This window comes from Electrophorus electricus, chromosome 13 (genome assembly GCF_013358815.1).
Source record: "Electrophorus electricus isolate fEleEle1 chromosome 13, fEleEle1.pri, whole genome shotgun sequence".
Taxonomy (NCBI): Eukaryota; Metazoa; Chordata; class Actinopteri; order Gymnotiformes; family Gymnotidae; genus Electrophorus; species Electrophorus electricus.
Genome location: NC_049547.1, coordinates 5394589 through 5411449, shown reverse-complemented (window position 1 = coordinate 5411449; position 16861 = coordinate 5394589). Strand labels below are relative to the sequence as shown.

Below are 16861 nucleotides of genomic sequence, written 5' to 3'. Positions count from 1 at the left end.
CATCTTGGAATATGCCTGCACCATCATGGAAGAAAAAAATCCATTGGTGGAATAACCTGGTCATTCAGTATATTTCGGTAATCAGCTTGCCTCATTCTTTGGGCAGATAACCTTGCTGAACCTAGACCTGCCCAACTGCAGCAACCCTAGATCATAGCACTTCCCCCACAGGCTTGTGGCACCCATCAGGCACTAGGTATGATGGGTGCATCACTTCAGACGCCTCTTCTTACCATCTCTCTAGAACAGTAAATCTGGACTCATCAGACCACATGACCTTCTTCCATTGCTCCAGAGTCCAATCTTTATGCTCCCTAGCAAATCGAAGCCATTTTTGCCGGTTAGCCTCACTGACAAGTCGTTTTCTTAAGGCTACACAGCTGTTTAGTCCCAACCCCTTGAGTTCCCTTTGCGTTGTGTGTGTGGAAATGGTCTTACTTTCACTATTAAACATATCCCTGAGTTCTACTGTTGTCTTTCTACGATTTGATTTCACCAGACGTTTAAGTGATCGCCAATCCTAATCATTCAAGATTTTTTTCCAACCACATTCCTTCCTCGAAGATGATGTTTCTCCACTGTCCTTCCACTTTTTAATAATGTGTTTGACAGTTCTTAACCCTATTTTAGTAGTTTCAGCAATCTCCTTAGATGTTTTCTCTGCTTGATGCATGCCAATAATTTGACCCTTCTGAAACAGATTAACATCTTTTCCACAACCACAGGATGCGTCTTTCGACATGGTTGTTTAACAAATGAGAAGCTACTCACTGCATCAGTTAGGATTAAATAACTTGTTGGCAGCTGAAACAATCACCCATGCAGTAATTATCCAATGGGAGGCTCTTCAACTATTTGCTTAGTTAAATCCAGGTGGTGACTATTTTGGCCAGGCACTGTATTATGAATAATTTAATAAATTATGAATATGCAGGCTAAATAGGTGAACTTACAACCATAAATTTACCACATCCATCTTGCATATAGCAAAGTAGTGCAATGCTATTGAATAGTAAGTAATACCTGACTATGAGTGCTGTCTGTTGATGCTGATAAACTCCTTGCTGATTTTTTTTTTATCTGTAATATGAAAATATACAATTAATGTAATGTAATTAAATGGGTATAGGGAAACAGAAGACTTGCTTGGGTTTCTAAACCTTTGCATCTTTCCTGCTGTAGTGTGGCCATGGCTGAGGTTGTTGGCTGCCCCTCTTGTCCTAGCGACGACTTATGATACTGTTGCTGAAGTTCCAGCTCTTCTAACAGCAGTATACATTCTGTGATTATGCTCTTCCCGCAGAGTTTCTGGATCTACAGATTAGTAGGGCCAAAGGCACCCAGATTAACCTCAAAACTTTGTGTATGAGAGGCTGCCCGTACAGTAAAATTGGCATCAACCATCACATCTAACATACTGAGGTACAGCACCCTAACCTGGTCTGTTATCCTGTGGACCATGCTCTTGTCCCCTTCCAGACTGTATCCATTGCTTTTCATCAGTTCCTCAATGTGCCTTGGTAGTAGGAAAAGAAATGTAAGCCTTTGTCCAAAAACTTATAAATGTACATCAGTTTTATACAGATCATCTGTAAATTCAGAAGCTTGTCCTCCAAAGTATATCAGGATATAGCATAGTGTAGGGAGGTATAGTATGTTTATTTTCATCCTTTTTTAGTGTATTTGGTATAAACTGTCAATTCAGATTTTTAGAATCCCATCAAAATTTGGCTCAGACCTATGAACCTGTGGGTTGGTTTCCAAGACATAGCACTCCTGCAGGACATTTTGTAGCTCAGGGCCTTTTACATCTAAGCTCTTCAAGGCCTGACAGACAGCAATACGCACTCTGGGCTCCTCCTCATGGTGTAGTACCCACAACAAGTTCTCCTGGAGTGAAGGTGTCAGGCAGCCAATTCTCCTCAAAGCTGACACAAAAACTAGTACTTAAAGGACAAGCTCACACAAAGAACAATATATGCATGATTTGATTTAATTTTAATTTATATATTGAGACAGGTCAAGCTCACTGTTGATTGCTACTTCCTTCACCTCACATGATGGATCATTCTGCGTTAACTCAATGAGTTGATTCAGGATCTAAAAGAATAAACTTTCAGTTACAACTATCAAATTCAATTACATGTATACCCTTGTTCACACCATATGGTAATATGAATTTAATTACTTCTTCAGCTTCCTATAGTTTGCTTTTTTTAGTTCAAAGTTAAGTTCAGTTAAGTTCTCACGGTCTCATCTTTTATCTGGAGAGAAGCTGCAGTCAAGCAGGCTTGCTTGCGTACGACTACAAAGTCGTCTTTCAGGCAGCGCAAGAAAGTGGGCAACAGTTTGGCTGTCATTATCTTTAGTTGTCCCATAAGGACTAGTGCCTCCACACGCCAGGAGAAAGGACCTTTATCCAGTCTGACTCTGACAAAAGAATAGATACAATATTAAAACAAACTACATCTAGGTCAAGCACTTCTTTTATTCTATGTAAAGTGAAAATAAAAATCCCTGTTAGCATACCTATTCTTAAAATAACTCAGTTTTATAGCACATAATGGTCGCAACATATGGTATGGAAAGAAAAACTAGTATTTTCTGTAGTCTACAGCCAGAAATGCTTTTATTTGGACCTATGAATTCAGATACCGTAACTCATCATGTATAACACTTCCCATGGCCAGTTTGCCCAGAGCTTGTATTGCTGCCTGACGCACCGCACCACTCCAGTCATTCCACATCAAGTAGATCAGCTTGCTGGTGATATCCTAGATAGGGAGTATCTAGGTTTTTTTAGAGCTCTAATTTTGAAGAAAATAAGCTTAATGCACAATATTTTTTGCTTATTAATCAGTAGAACAATTGTTAGTGTAGGTTGAAAGTACCTTGTTGACTGGGCATTTGAGTTGTGAAATGATGTTACAAGCCAGGACTCGGGTTGAACTATTTGCACTGTTCAACTCTTCTGCCAGTAGAGAGCGCACTAGGGTCTAAGAAGGCAGTTAATCTCAATTGTGAGTAAGATCATATCAGAGAACTGAGAGAGAATGAAAGCAAAATACATCCTCAATAAATGAACAAGAAGTTGCTTAATAGTTATAAACAGTAGGGTGAAATTGATGCCATTGTCCAATGTGGATGGCTGATGAGCCAGCATTGTAAAGTCACACCCCCTGCACTGCTCCCCTCTCCACATCGACAGTGGGAGCACCCTGTCTGCTATAATTCCAGTGTCTCTGCTTTAATGTAGAAAACTATATTTATTATTTAATACTTACCCAGAGATTAACTTGAACCTTAGAACTGATGAATATGTATTTTAAGGAGTGTTGGGTCCTTCCATTGAAATATTAATTTAGTTTCTTTTTTGTACAACCTTTTACATTAAAATGCTATAATATGCTTTATTTATACTTAACTTATTCATGTAGGCATTTCAAAATTGTTACAATAAATGTTTTAAATTGTTGTTTTTATTTTGTAGAATTCATTTAGTCTTCAGTACCAAAATAAATACATGGCAGTGAAGACAAACTTTTTTTTCTGTGTAAAGCATACATTTTTATTACATTTTAAAAATAAATTATTAATTATCACTTAATAAAAGGAAGAAATGCTTTAGTGACCGATTTATTTTAAATTGAGGACATCAAAAAATATCCTACCAGGTTTAAGTGATTTTTACAAAAAATAAAGTTACATTTCTGCAAGGCTCAGTAATTCAAAAGCTATACTTAATGAAGTTGGAAGCTAAAGTACATCTATATTCCTTGAAAGAGGGTGGATGTTATTCAAAAATATTTGGTAAGGTACTTACTGTCTTCCTACTAATGCTGACTAGCAGATTGGCAGCCTGCTGTTTGTCTAACATGGTACTGCTGGCAAAGTGCTGAGAAAGAAGCCTTTCTATGACAGCTTGACTGGCTTCACCCTCTATTGCCAGACACTGTGCTGCAGCCCAGCTGTTTGCTCCTATTCTTGAATAATCTGTGGTACCACACAAACAAATGTAATCATTTATCAGGGTGATTGATGTCTACAGAAAAACAGACATTCAGGCATAATATTTCCTACTATATTACAGGGGCTCATGTAGGGGACATGGCATTGGCCGTCTACTGTAGTTTTCACGCTGTCCTGTTTTTAGTCTGCTCAGCAGTCTCTACACTCACCTTGCCAAAGGATGTCTCGGAGTATGTCTCGTGCATGGGCACTGGGTCTACCGATGGCATACTGGCACAGAGCAGCTGCCATCTGAATTGTCCTCTCTGGATCATGAAGAGCAGCGAGAAGTAGAGGCTGCAGTTCCGGAGGTACTGCCTCTACCTCCCAGTCCTGACTACGCTGAGCTAAACAAATAGTGTGATGACACTTTTGGGTTTTTCTTACCACTTGACCTAAAAACAAACTAAAGCTCTAATATTTCCACATTTGAAGGTGGATTTAAAAAAAATAGATCTTGTCTATTGTTACTTGTCCTATAATCATAAGTGCAAAATAGGCACAACAGGCACAGAACTGAGATAATTCAATATTCTCTGTCAAATTTAGCAGGTTATGGACTCAAATACACATCCACAGACTAACCTGCTTTAGTGAGATCCAGCTCCTCTTGTGGTCTGTTAACTGCAGCTGATGCACAAGTAGCAATGGCCACCAGCCGAACGTGGTAGTGCAGGTGAGTGAGAGCCTTCTTCAAGCCCTCAACAGTCATACTCTGCCACTTTGTTTCTAGAAGATGGGTACCATGTTAATTTATCTCTAAAAGCATAACCAACACATATGTCAGCATTTCAGTTACTTAATACTACACGTATTAATCAATGGTGAACTTCAAGCTGAGCTTCTAGTCAGGTCTGATTGAAAAGTGTAGATTTACTGGGGAGACAAAAATCAGCAAGTACAGGAACTCACTAATCTTCCAGGCATCCCTCCACTTCTCCACCGCATAGCGGAGCAAGGAATGTTTCAGCATGGGTCTGTAGTGGGCCTGCTGCTTGGGCACCTCCGTGTCTTGTCCACTGTAGTCAGGAAGCCTAGGCCCCAGCTCTGTGGCATAGTCAGCTTTGGTGGGCAGATCTACCCATTGTTGTGCACCTTTTCCCATCCTGTCCATTTCTTCTGAATAATAATAATAATAATAATAATAATAATGTGATGAAGAAGAAGAAAAACAACAACAAACAAATATTGTAATCTAAAAGAAATTAATCATATTGAAATAGAAGAGATAAACAAATGCTTGCTAAAAACATGCTCATATCAACAAATGATGTGGCTGCCAAAAATGTGTCTGTGCAGATTTCCATGTTTTTTGACTAATGGTTACACAAAAATGCATTCTCAACTGGAATGTTCAGAAGAACTTTACACACATTTATACAGCACTTTAACTTTGAGAAGGTGCCAGAAACACAAACCAGTCATACCAGTTATACCAACTGCTAGGGAACCCGTCCACTTCTCTGGACCACATGGAAACAAATCCTGGATGTACTTATGGTACCTTGACTTTAGCAAAATTGCAGATTTAAAGTTGTGTGAAAAGTACCAGCATTTTTATACATCTTCGTCCTCCAGGTCTAGTCCTGAAATTCTCAAAACTGTATTTACAATCCATTTACATTTACAGTTTGAACTACATTTAGTTTACCTGAGTAGAGCTCCTGTTCAAAGTTGTTTTCAGTGTGAAAAACATATTTTCCCATGCGTGGTTTCAGACTCTCCTGTAGGCATGGGGGCCTTGGGGTCTCCATATGTGTGACGGTCACATCATTTGCTGTCTGACTGAACCCACCTTTCTCATCTGTGCAGGCAGGTGAGACAAGGTAACCTTGCACCCTGTGAGGAAAATGTAACTGCAGACACTTTAATAATTCACATATAGAATCACTGTGCATATTGAAATGTTAAGATCTTATAACATTAGATTAATTCTTATTAATTCTCAATTATTAATTAGGAGAATAAAGTACACAATGAACCAGTAATTGCTTCTAGAGGGCATAAACATGGAAAGACTGAACGTGTAACGAAAAGACTGAATAAATCCTATATTTGACTGACCTGTAATAAACTGGTAGTGGTGTCTCAACCTTACTGCTCTGCAGCACTCTGGGATCTGGACTGCATTTGGGTACTTCGTAGAGCCCACAGAAGTCCTCCTCAAACATGTGCTCATCAGTTACCAAGTCTGTGGCACTGGCCGAACCATACTGACCCTTTAGCAGTGACTGTAGACCTGCCTTGTACTGGCTTTGTCTAGGAACCTGCTGGCTGACAATCCACTGGGCAGTGGTCTTGGTGAGCTTCTTCAATACACAATCCTGCCACTTGTCATTCCTGCTCTGTCCATCCTGGTCACTAGCAGTTACCAGTTTGAGGCAACTATACGCATTTGAGTGGCCTCCCAACCCTGTTATTTTACATGAGTCCAACACTTTGCCTTGGTGACCAGGAACTGTCACACACTCCTTGGCAGCTGATGATCTGGAATATGTGGTATGCAGTGGTGGCAGGTTTACTGGAAAAGGAGCTATCAAGTCTCTCACATTCTCCTGAGCTTTGTGACGAGTGTGGCATGGCGATACTTTTGTTTCTGCTTTTTTAATGTTTTTAGATCTACTAACTCGTGCCAAAAGGCCTGATGTACGGTAAAGATGGCTGAAGTCAGCTTTGCTATATGGAACGCCATTTGCTCCCATCTCGTACATGACATCTTTAGAGAAAGACAGACTTTCAGAGAGATTACTGACAATATGATAATATTCCATGCTTCCTTTTGGCTGCTGCTTTAAATCCATTGGGCTTAGTCTAGGCTCACTGAGAGTGATCTGTCTATACACCAGACACAAACTGAGAATTAGTAACTTGAAACAAATATATCAACTCAATCAGAAAAATTGCTTCTCATGGAAATAGTTAGCACCATCTGTTGCATAGCTACACCTAATCTAGCCAGCAACATCCAAACTCACCACATTTGATGGTAGCACGTGAGACTATGTGGAGCAGTGTTCGAAAACATAAGGTCACACCTGAGGACAGACATATAAGTATTATGTTTGTAAACATATCTGTACATTACCTTACCTTCTGAAATGCAATGTCAATTTGCATTTCCTTTATTAACTGTGTTTCTTCAATAATTTAGCTGGCTTTACTTGGCATCCTTCTAACGAGTACTTGACTTGCAGTCTTTATCCTTAAAATATCTTGTAGAACATCAGATTAAAGATTTTCAATGCCTTGATAAGCCTCCTTGTTTGGAAGTAAAATTTCAATGTTTAGAAACAGTAATTTAAGGGTGACATATTTAGGCCAATTACACAATAATCTGTAAAAGGGGCATTCAGTATAAAACCATCAGAAACTATACCTTACAAAGAATCTAAGATTAGTCAGAAGTCAGTACTAAACTTTTAAGAATAATACAATTTAACTATGACTGTTCCTTAGTGGCAATGTGTAAGTACCATCAGGGGTATCTTAATTCAAGGTTTCCACAAACATTTATGAGTACTGAGTTGTAGTTATGGCTACATTAATCACTAACAATATTAGCTAGAATCTTCTCCCGGAATGATCACACAAAATTTTTAGATTTTCAAAATCCTCAATACCGTATATCTAGAGTTAAAAATTTGATTTGGATAGCTACAGATATTTCCTTTCATAGTCAATGGCCCCATCACTACCATGTCTGAATAAAATGTTCTCTCCTCATTGGTTAGACTGTATTGTAACATAATACATTGTAGCTTACCATTACATTATCAAATAAAAATCAGCCTTTCTCTTTCCAGCATCAGACCCATAAGATTAAGAGGAATACAGCTTTAACTAAAACATAACAAACATGACAGTTTAGCTAAAATGTGTGTTTATACAAGAAAGAAAAGGGTTTAACCAAGTATGAGCAGACCAAATCCCCTAATGATGTTTACAAAGACCATTCTGTGAGAGAAACATACATCCCTTATATGGATACCAGCCAGATGTTGAATATGGTCCCAAAGACAAAGAGAATAGGTGACAGTGATGGTAAATGTCAACAACAAGGTTATCTTCTTCCTGTTACTAATTAGACATGGACTATGGAGCAGCCGATGTTCGGTGTCCTTTTTCTCAAGATGCTTTGATCTGTGCCTTCAATTACTTCATCAACCTGGCAGAGATCCTCAGAAAGCTGATTATCTTCTTTACAAACTTTAAAAAAAAAGCTTCCAGGCTGCATCAAGGTAAAGTCTTATTGTAACTTGCATAATGACTGGTCGTTTTCCTTCTCTCTCCCCAACCCCGTCCATTCATACCGTCAAAACTTTCATAGCCTACTCGTTGCCCATTATGGTACGATCTTGCTCAGAATTTGTACAAGTAGGCTATTTCTCGAGTGTTATCGCCCTCTAGGTGTTTAAGTCTACTCGGCAAATATTTCCAGCGGCGTTTAGCTCTTTGAAGGTCACGCGCCTTCTCTGTGAGTGCTTTATTTTCCTTGAAGATGGCGTCAACATTTTTTAAGAGCCTGAATAGGCATTTTAGAGTCTATTTCGGCTACGTTGAACACCATGGTAGTGTTCACGATTGTTTTATTTGATCTGTGCACGAATATCTTCCAGTACAGATGCGACGTTGTTCAAGAATTTGCCGAATTTGACAGTTAATATAACAAACAAATGATTGCTTTGTTTGTAGGCCTATAGCATTTAAACTACGGTTTATATAGTGTTTTACAGAAACAAAATGAAATGGAATAAATTAAGTACCAAAATTTGCATTCATCTCATATTCCGGACGTCTGGTGAGAGCTTCTGATGGAGTAGAAATAGGCAGCTGCGGGTCTCGAGAGCTTATTTCACTGTGTGCTTTTAGTTTAGCCATTTTAAATATTCAAGATACGGGTAACAACAACCACGAAAACCCAACTAGGAACATTTTTAAAGACAAAGAAAGGCAAAACTGAAATGTGTCGATAGATGCAGGAATGCAAAGCAATGACATTTAAACAAATAAGCCCCAAATTCGTGGACCATTTTACTTAAGACGATTGCGCACTGAATTGTACTTGGAATCTTTTTTCCTCTTTTCCTTTGTGACCAAAAGTAAATTGTTTCTGTTGCTAGTTTGTACCCTCATTAATGTTTGTTATTTTTGCTGTACACGGCCTGTAAGCACACCATAACCAAGTATGTTACTCTGTGTTTTCGACTACAACATAAACAACTCACCTACTGCTTATAAGTAGACTGGCGTTAGCTTCATCTCAAAGCCGTATTCATGAATTTCAGATGGTTAGTGCTTGAAATGTTTGCACAACCTTCATGCTGACGAACTGAATGAGACAAAGGAAATCTTTTCCACCGACTGTTTTCATAGATTAAGTTTAATATCACAACCTTTATTCTATAATAAATATTTTTCACTTGTTAATGCCAGTTAGTTGATAGAGTTTGTGCGCTTGATGACACGTTACTATGGAGACAAAATACACCTGAGTGAGTAACGCAACAGAGTGAGGGAAACGTGTCAAAAAGTGTGCGTTTGTTTGTAGTAGAATATTAGATTTGGCCAGAAATAAAGAAGTCGTGGAACATTTGTTTGTCTTTACAAATTTATTTTGGGCATTCTTTTTAACAGTCACGGCCATTTTAGCTGCACCATTTGACAGGTCTTAATTTACCTTTATTTGCTCATAACCATAGCCGAGAAACTGTGTTGAGAAATTGTGTTGTAGCCAAGCAATCTGCTTCAAAATATAATTAAAAAAATAATACCAAATGAAAACGTATGCCATTTCTCTTAGTGATGTTTTTTTTACCTAATCATACATGGCCTAGATGATGACAGGCAATATTACAAAAGACAAACATGATACAACATAAAAGTGAGGGCCTGTGCGTAAATAGTTATTTATTTTTTATTGCATCTTGTAGACTACATCTCCTTTAAAATTAAGATGCCAAGATCAGACACTTGAACCTGCAGCAGTGAGTGCAGTGAGTCTACACAATGCTATGAAGCACTGGGACAATATTCAATGATTTCTTCACATAAGAATTGTTCAGCTGTCCAGATTAATGTCCACAGTCTTACAGAAAGTTCCACAATGTCTTAACTATGGAATATATATGTTGAATATTCATGTTTTCAAATTTTCTTTAAAACTTAATTTTCAATGCAGACCTCTGTTTCTACACCATATCACATTGGGAGGGTGATTGAGATAACACAGGCTTCCCCTGTAATGCAAAGCCAGTCACTGCGTCATCTTTTCTTTTTTAACCTTTCACACTCATAACATTGTTGGGCAGCTAAAAATTCTTGGATTCATCATAAGGCAATGTAATGTTGGTTTTGGTCTCAGAAACAGGACGCAACCATCTTAGTTGGTTACATTACTTGAAAATGGGTCATATTAAATGAATATAAACAGCAATACAAATGCGTGTTTGTGGCTTTAAAACTGATATTTAAACAACCTCTAGGTATGTAGATAATCTAGCAGTCTAAAAACTCATAACAACAATAGTGATGACAGGCATATCCTGTGAATGTGTAAGTCTATGAACAAACATAATTAACTGCCATGCAACATTCATCCTTTATAGCTATTTAGGGTCTACTCACATATCATTTTTGTAGTGTTGAAACTAAAATGTATCACATTTTACTGCTCCACATGCTGCATAATAGTGCTACTTTTTTTTTTTTTTTTTTACTTTTTTTTTTTTTATTTTCACAAAATAAATATAACCCATGGCCATAATTGTTCTACACAGCAACACTGACTACACAAGTGGATAAATGAATGATGTTGACCTATGTCTTTTATTTAAAAGTGATCCCTATCATAAAAACTGTGAATTCTACAAAGTTAAATATTATTCTAGTTGTCAAAAAGGTTAAATCATATATCATAAGTCTTTTTTTAAAGAAGGTAAATGGCAGTTCCCTACATTGCTTAAGACAAACCTTTTTTCAGCCATGTTATCTTTCATGTTTTTAAAGCTTGTCCATGCTTGTGATTTGAATTAGGTTCCCCAACACAATACTTTTACCAGGTGGGCCAATATAAGGCATAAACATATTTCTTTACTATATACCCTTTGAAGAAAACCTCAGATATTTTGTGGTACAAATATACAATTTTCTTGGTACACACACATAATTTAAAGGAATTTTAAGATCTTCATGTGTTTCATATCTGTTCATTTAAATTAAGCCCTTGGGTTTGTATTCAAGACTTGAAAGGGCAAATGTTACTTGAATGCACAGGACAAGACTTTACAAAGAAGTTAAAGCTCATAGAGGCTTTTACAGATCTTAAAGGCTGTTATTGTTCCCACATTCAGTTTTCTCCTGTATTGGGCATTAAAGCAACACAAAGTTTACCAAAGTGCATTGCCTCAATTTCAGCCTTCATCGATTTCTGAATCCTCACATAGCATTGGCCCAGTTTCCTCGTAGTTCAGCTTTGGTATATATCAATGAGATGAAGTCATACTGCTCACTTTCATATACGTCTCTCTTCTATTAAAGTTATTACATGTGCCATTTCAAAGGGAAGTCTCCAAGCAGCATGAGCCCCTGCGGACGTAGTACCTCCTTGCTTCTGACAGGTCCCCACAGCCCTCTGGCCTGTGCACAATGAGCACAGGGAAGAAGCGGGCATCCTGGTAGTTGGGCGGGCTGTCATTGAGGGCCAGTTGGCTGGAGGATGAGCGGCTACACCTCTCATCTGGGCAGCAACGCTCAGTCAGTGTGCTGCTACGACTCCGCCACAGCTCCACAGTGCGCCCAGAACCATACATGCGGCACAGCGAGAAGTGGGAGGTATCCAGAGACACATGCGAGTGCAATGTGTGGCGAGAGAAGATGGAGGAGCAGCTGGAGCTAACAGTGGCCCGCCGCCCTCCTCCAAGCTGATGGCAGTGCTCACAGTCTCGCGCCAAGGCACCATAGCCCTGGGCTTGGGGGTCATCCAGCAGGAAGTCATTGGAGGACCTGCTGTCACCCTGGGCACACCTTGAGTTCCCCAAGTTCATCAGCATGGCCTCTGAGTAGCTGGGGATAAGCTGACGGTTGGAGCGAATGTGCCATTCTAGCTCAGTGCTGTCCACAGTTTCTCCTCCGGGGTTGCTGCACCAGCTGTTCCTGGGAGGAGCAGGAGCAATCTCTTCTGGAGATGGGCTGTACTCCAATCCAAAGAGCTTCTCAACCTGGTAGTGTACATAAGCTGTGCGATACTCTATCAAAACCCGCAGGGGCCAGGACAGCATAAGGAAAGCAGCCAGCCAGAAAGCAACCTGAGAGGTATACCAGGGTAACTGGTCAGGATCCACATAGGCTATGAGGTGCTCTTTGAAGTCAACGTTCTTCAGCTGCATGCCTTCTCTGGCTTCCATATAGTCATCCAGGCCCTCGAGTTCCGAGAAGAACCTGGCCCGTTGGTTGAGGTAGGCATTCTCTGGCCCTGCCCCTGCAAAGCTAAAGCACTTGCTAAAGCGAAACCTTGTTGCTGGATGGCCCTCCAGCCCCCGAAGGTCCCGTGAGACGTCCTTCATTCCGCAGCGGCTGTAGTCAAACTCTCCTTCTGCCACGTGAGTGTTGACACGCTCGTGATAGACCTGTGTGGTGGTGTGGGCATCTCCGTTGCGGTAATGCGTCACCTGCCTTGTCCTCCGTACAAAGTGGTAGCTGACGGCCTTCCACCAGACGCACGGCCGGGCTTGCCGCATGCGTAGCACCCTCTCGTAGACGTTGTCCACGTTGGCCTTGTACTGGAGCTCGCTGCGGGCACGGCACTGCCAGCATTCCATCAGGTAGACCATGTACAGCATGAGCAGGAAGGCCACGGGGATGTAGATGTACCCGTCTGAGCAAGGACTGTCATGGTAGATCATGGAGCGCCCTCCCACGCCATGCCTTGAGCTAATGGAGGCAGTCAGGGAGGAGCCAGAGGAGTCAAAGCTCAGCTTGGTGACACGAGCCAGCTGACACCAAGCCACAGTACCCATGCAGCTGTACATGAGCAGAGAGAGAAGAAGGCAGCGCCAGTGCATCTCACGGCACATGGATGCACCCAGGGACTGCTTCACCGGCCTCTGCTGCAGAGACCAAAAGAAAGAGAGACGATGCTTAAAGAGAAGATGCTTAAAGTACTTATTCAGACTCAAGTGTTGTAAACTGAAACAACCACAATAAAAGGACAGAATCAATCTCTTAGATAAACTCACAGTGCAGGGCAACCATAGATTATCACAGAAACCCATCAGGGATCAGAGTCCATTGATCTTTAAGGAGCAGTACAAATGAGACAACCTTTTGTGCTCGTCTTAAAGATTCTTTTATATTCTTAACCAGTTAATCATCAGTATTTTGATGTGTGAGCATGAGAGATGCAGTTCAATTCTAAATGTAGTAAAGTGCACTGATTACAAAACCTCCACTTGCCTCATGGAAAATGGCTTAATGAACAAGGAGGACTTGCCAAGGCAGAGGATTTGTATTGCTGCCATATATCTAATATCAGGCTTAATTACTTAAATTCTAGCTCAAGCTTTCTATATTATAGTATGTCTAATTAACTCAAAGCAAACAGTACTGGTAATGGTCATTGTCTAGTTTTCAAAGTCATTGGAAAGAAGATGCTGAAAGTAGATACGCTATGTTCAAAAAAGACTGACAAGATATAGGCCTTCCTGAATATAATATAATCTGACCATAAAAATATACTGGAGACAAATTTAGGTTTGGCATAAAGATAAGGAGATAAAAATTCATCTTTAGATGTGCAACAGATATTCAGAAATCTGTTCAAAATAAATAAAATGAATATTTACAAAATGTTTCTGCAGTAGGGCACAGTGCTGTACACTGTGAGATCAGCCATCTAATATCGGCTGGCTTTTAGTTGGCTTTTGATATTTATAAGGGTAAATGGGCTTTTAAGGGAATAGAAAAGGCTGTGTGCCATCAATAATGAAGATGCCACATGAAACAGAATGCTTTAACGTGTGGCAAAATAAGTCACATGTTCATTGCAGCGCCATATCAGCTCTCTTCTGTCACCCTGAGCTGAGTGTACATTGTGTGGATTTAAAATGTTGTAAATCTGGTTGTAAATCAAAAGATTACTGCCAAGACTTTGAGCTATCCATCTAAATCCAATGTTTTAAAGTTTAAATACAAGTAAGAATATTTATCTGCCCGTGCTCCAAAACAGAATCACTTCAAACGCTCCTTTGACTTGGCTTGTGATATAGCTAAATGTATGAAAGCTCCAATTATTTATCCAAGATCAAGAGACTAAAAGAAGTTTCCAAACTCACCAGAGAATATGATTGGTTGCCTTGTTGTTCTTTTAAATAAAAACTTTATTTAATTAAAATGGGTGAGACAAATAATACATATGGAACCCTTTTGAGACTTGATGACATGTTATCATAAAGCAGAGTGATATCTAAAAATGGTCACAGAGAAGGAAGTCATGACTAACTGGAACCACAAAGAGTTCCATGTGTCAGTTGGTGATGGAGATGAAGGTCAACACTAAAGTGCATGACCGTATTGAAAGCCTCATACAAGATATAACAATTGCTCAACATCAGTACTGACATTCAGTTAACTATTTTTCAGTGTGAAAGTCAGAAAACATGGATTTGAGCAGGCACACAACTGTCCAGCTAACTCATGGACTCATTAATGAATGCAAACTAGAATTGAATGAGAGTAATATGGTGCATGTAATGTGAGAAGGGCACTCTTTAGTAATGAATGGAAGCATGCAATGGTTGTTTTTTTTTTCAATCACTGAGACCAAGTCGTCTGCATAAGCTGTCAGGTATTTCATGTTTTAAATATTTTATGTAATGTTAAGTTCACATAATGCTGATTTTAAGATTTTGCAACTCTAAAGCATTATGTTTCTTAGTAGTCTGTGTCTCCCCAGGGAAAGCAATGTGCTTCTTACAGGTAACTTGGGATGGTTCTAACAATGGCCCATAATTAGTGCTAATGTAAATCCAGGGCCTTAATTTATTTATATTATTATTTTAATGGTATATTGTTTAAAGTCTGCAGGCTAATCTTGTGTGACGGAATGCTGCAAAGGACTAAAATAGCCTTCAGCATCGATGACGATCAATAACTTGCTTTAAAGTTTATCATCACCATGAACGGAGAAGCTTGGAGCTGGAGCTAATGTTAGGGACATGTCACAAAAATATCGCAGAATTTACAAAAATAGCTTACATTTTAAACTACATGTGCTAAACTGAATGCTGTTCAAAACTGCTTAGGAAAAACGGCAATCAACATCCACAACAGAAAACCACACCACCACTTCATCTCCTCTCTATGAACAAAATGTGCTGGCGATGTCTTACCTCCTCTAGTATGTCGAGGCTGGCCGGTATATCCGCACCTTCGTTTGGGGTGCTCAGCGCTGTCTCCTCCGCAGTCGTATCAGTTTCCACACCTGGAGACAACATCCTGCGGCAGGATTGACATATATCAGTCAACTCGCCTGCTTGATCCCTGGGACCCCAAGTTTCTCAATCAAAATGGGTTCGAGACGTCTTCTGTCCGGGTCCACTAGTAGGATAGCAGCCAAGGATGTCGGGGATCCCGCTATGGGTGTTCCCATTGTAGTGGGGGCGGGCACCGCGGGAGACTGCGGAGGCTTCCTGATACATTGTGGGACGGTAAAAAGAGAAAACCACGAAATACTTAACTAATATAGACACGTTTGCAATTTGGAAATATTTGGGCTGGAGAGATAAATTGAACTATGCAGGACTAGCATAAATGTAAGCGAGAGGGAACGAATAACGAATAAATTAACAAAACGACAATTAGGCTATGTTGTGCTGATAAAGTAGCCTATGATTTGCGAAGTGGCTAAAGTCAGCATTTATTTTCTGCATAGGCGATTTGCTAATGTACAGTTGATTATGATTATAAATAGCCTATACTAAATGCATCATCATCATCATCATCTTCTTCTTCTTCTTCATCATTATAATGAGACTCCTCTACAGTTCAGTTTGATTTCTGGGTATCTGCATTGTTCAGACTGCCCAGCCTTTCTTGAAACGTGAAGGTCGAGGAGACCAGAGTTGGTTGTCACATTTCTTTTTCTTTTTTCTTTTTAAAGTTTTATTTTGGCTCTTTTAAGTCCTAAACCAAATAATTGTCTGAAAACCTGAGTGACCTGCACAAAAGGAGTGGAACCTTATGTAGTTATGTAATTCCATGTTGGGGATGTTGTCACAATGATTTTAACAAAATCAATTATTTTTACAAAATAGAATAACAGCTTTGACCCAAATTTACTAACGAGCAATGAATGAAAAAAAAATTAACAACATTTCAGTGGAAAATCATTAATAGAACTAAATCCAAAAATGAATATAATTAGTCAGTTCAATCACTTAATCTAACTCTTAAACAAACAGTAGAATATTTACAGTGTAGTTCTGTCAAATTGTTAGATTCATATTTGCACCATAAATTCAAGGAACACAAAGACACATTAACATTACATGGCGAAGTGATATGTGACAACCATCCCTATAAAGGCATTCATATTAAAGGTCAACACATTAAGAAAAATAGTCCAAACCAAGCACAAAATACCATACTACACTACTATTCCCACTGTTGTTAGTGAAAAAGGTGATTTCAATGCATTTTAATTTTCCACTCATAGGATAACACATATGACTCCAAAAATGTACTTTATGGTATGAATAACAGAAAGAAAATTGGTCTTACATAAGCTCTCCTGAGGCCAGAGAGAAGGAAAACAAGACAAGAAGTCAAATGGATTCTGCCCATGCAGTGTATGATAGCT

The 16861-nt window shown here is 39.4% G+C and overlaps 2 protein-coding genes across 2 annotated transcripts; both read right to left on the bottom strand.

The window, feature by feature from the left end:
* Positions 1-998: 998 nt before the first annotated feature.
* heatr4 (HEAT repeat containing 4) lies at positions 999-9315 on the bottom strand. The gene is made up of 16 exons (XM_035532479.1): positions 9234-9315; positions 6984-7043; positions 6073-6843; positions 5631-5847; positions 5445-5517; positions 4921-5124; positions 4594-4737; positions 4179-4355; positions 3824-3993; positions 2892-2996; positions 2656-2774; positions 2250-2430; positions 2031-2100; positions 1739-1928; positions 1438-1516; positions 999-1314 (listed from the first exon to the last, which is right to left on the bottom strand). Exons 3-16 carry the CDS (start codon positions 6807-6809, stop codon positions 1102-1104), a joined length of 2679 nt encoding a protein of 892 aa, XP_035388372.1. The 5' UTR covers positions 6810-6843; positions 6984-7043; positions 9234-9315; the 3' UTR covers positions 999-1101.
* A 301-nt stretch (positions 9316-9616) lies between these two features.
* Positions 9617-15599, bottom strand: LOC113576662 (transmembrane protein 151B). The gene is made up of 2 exons (XM_027008886.2): positions 15393-15599; positions 9617-13112 (listed from the first exon to the last, which is right to left on the bottom strand). Exons 1-2 carry the CDS (start codon positions 15495-15497, stop codon positions 11562-11564), a joined length of 1656 nt encoding a protein of 551 aa, XP_026864687.2. The 5' UTR covers positions 15498-15599; the 3' UTR covers positions 9617-11561.
* Between the last annotated feature and the right edge of the window lie 1262 nt (positions 15600-16861).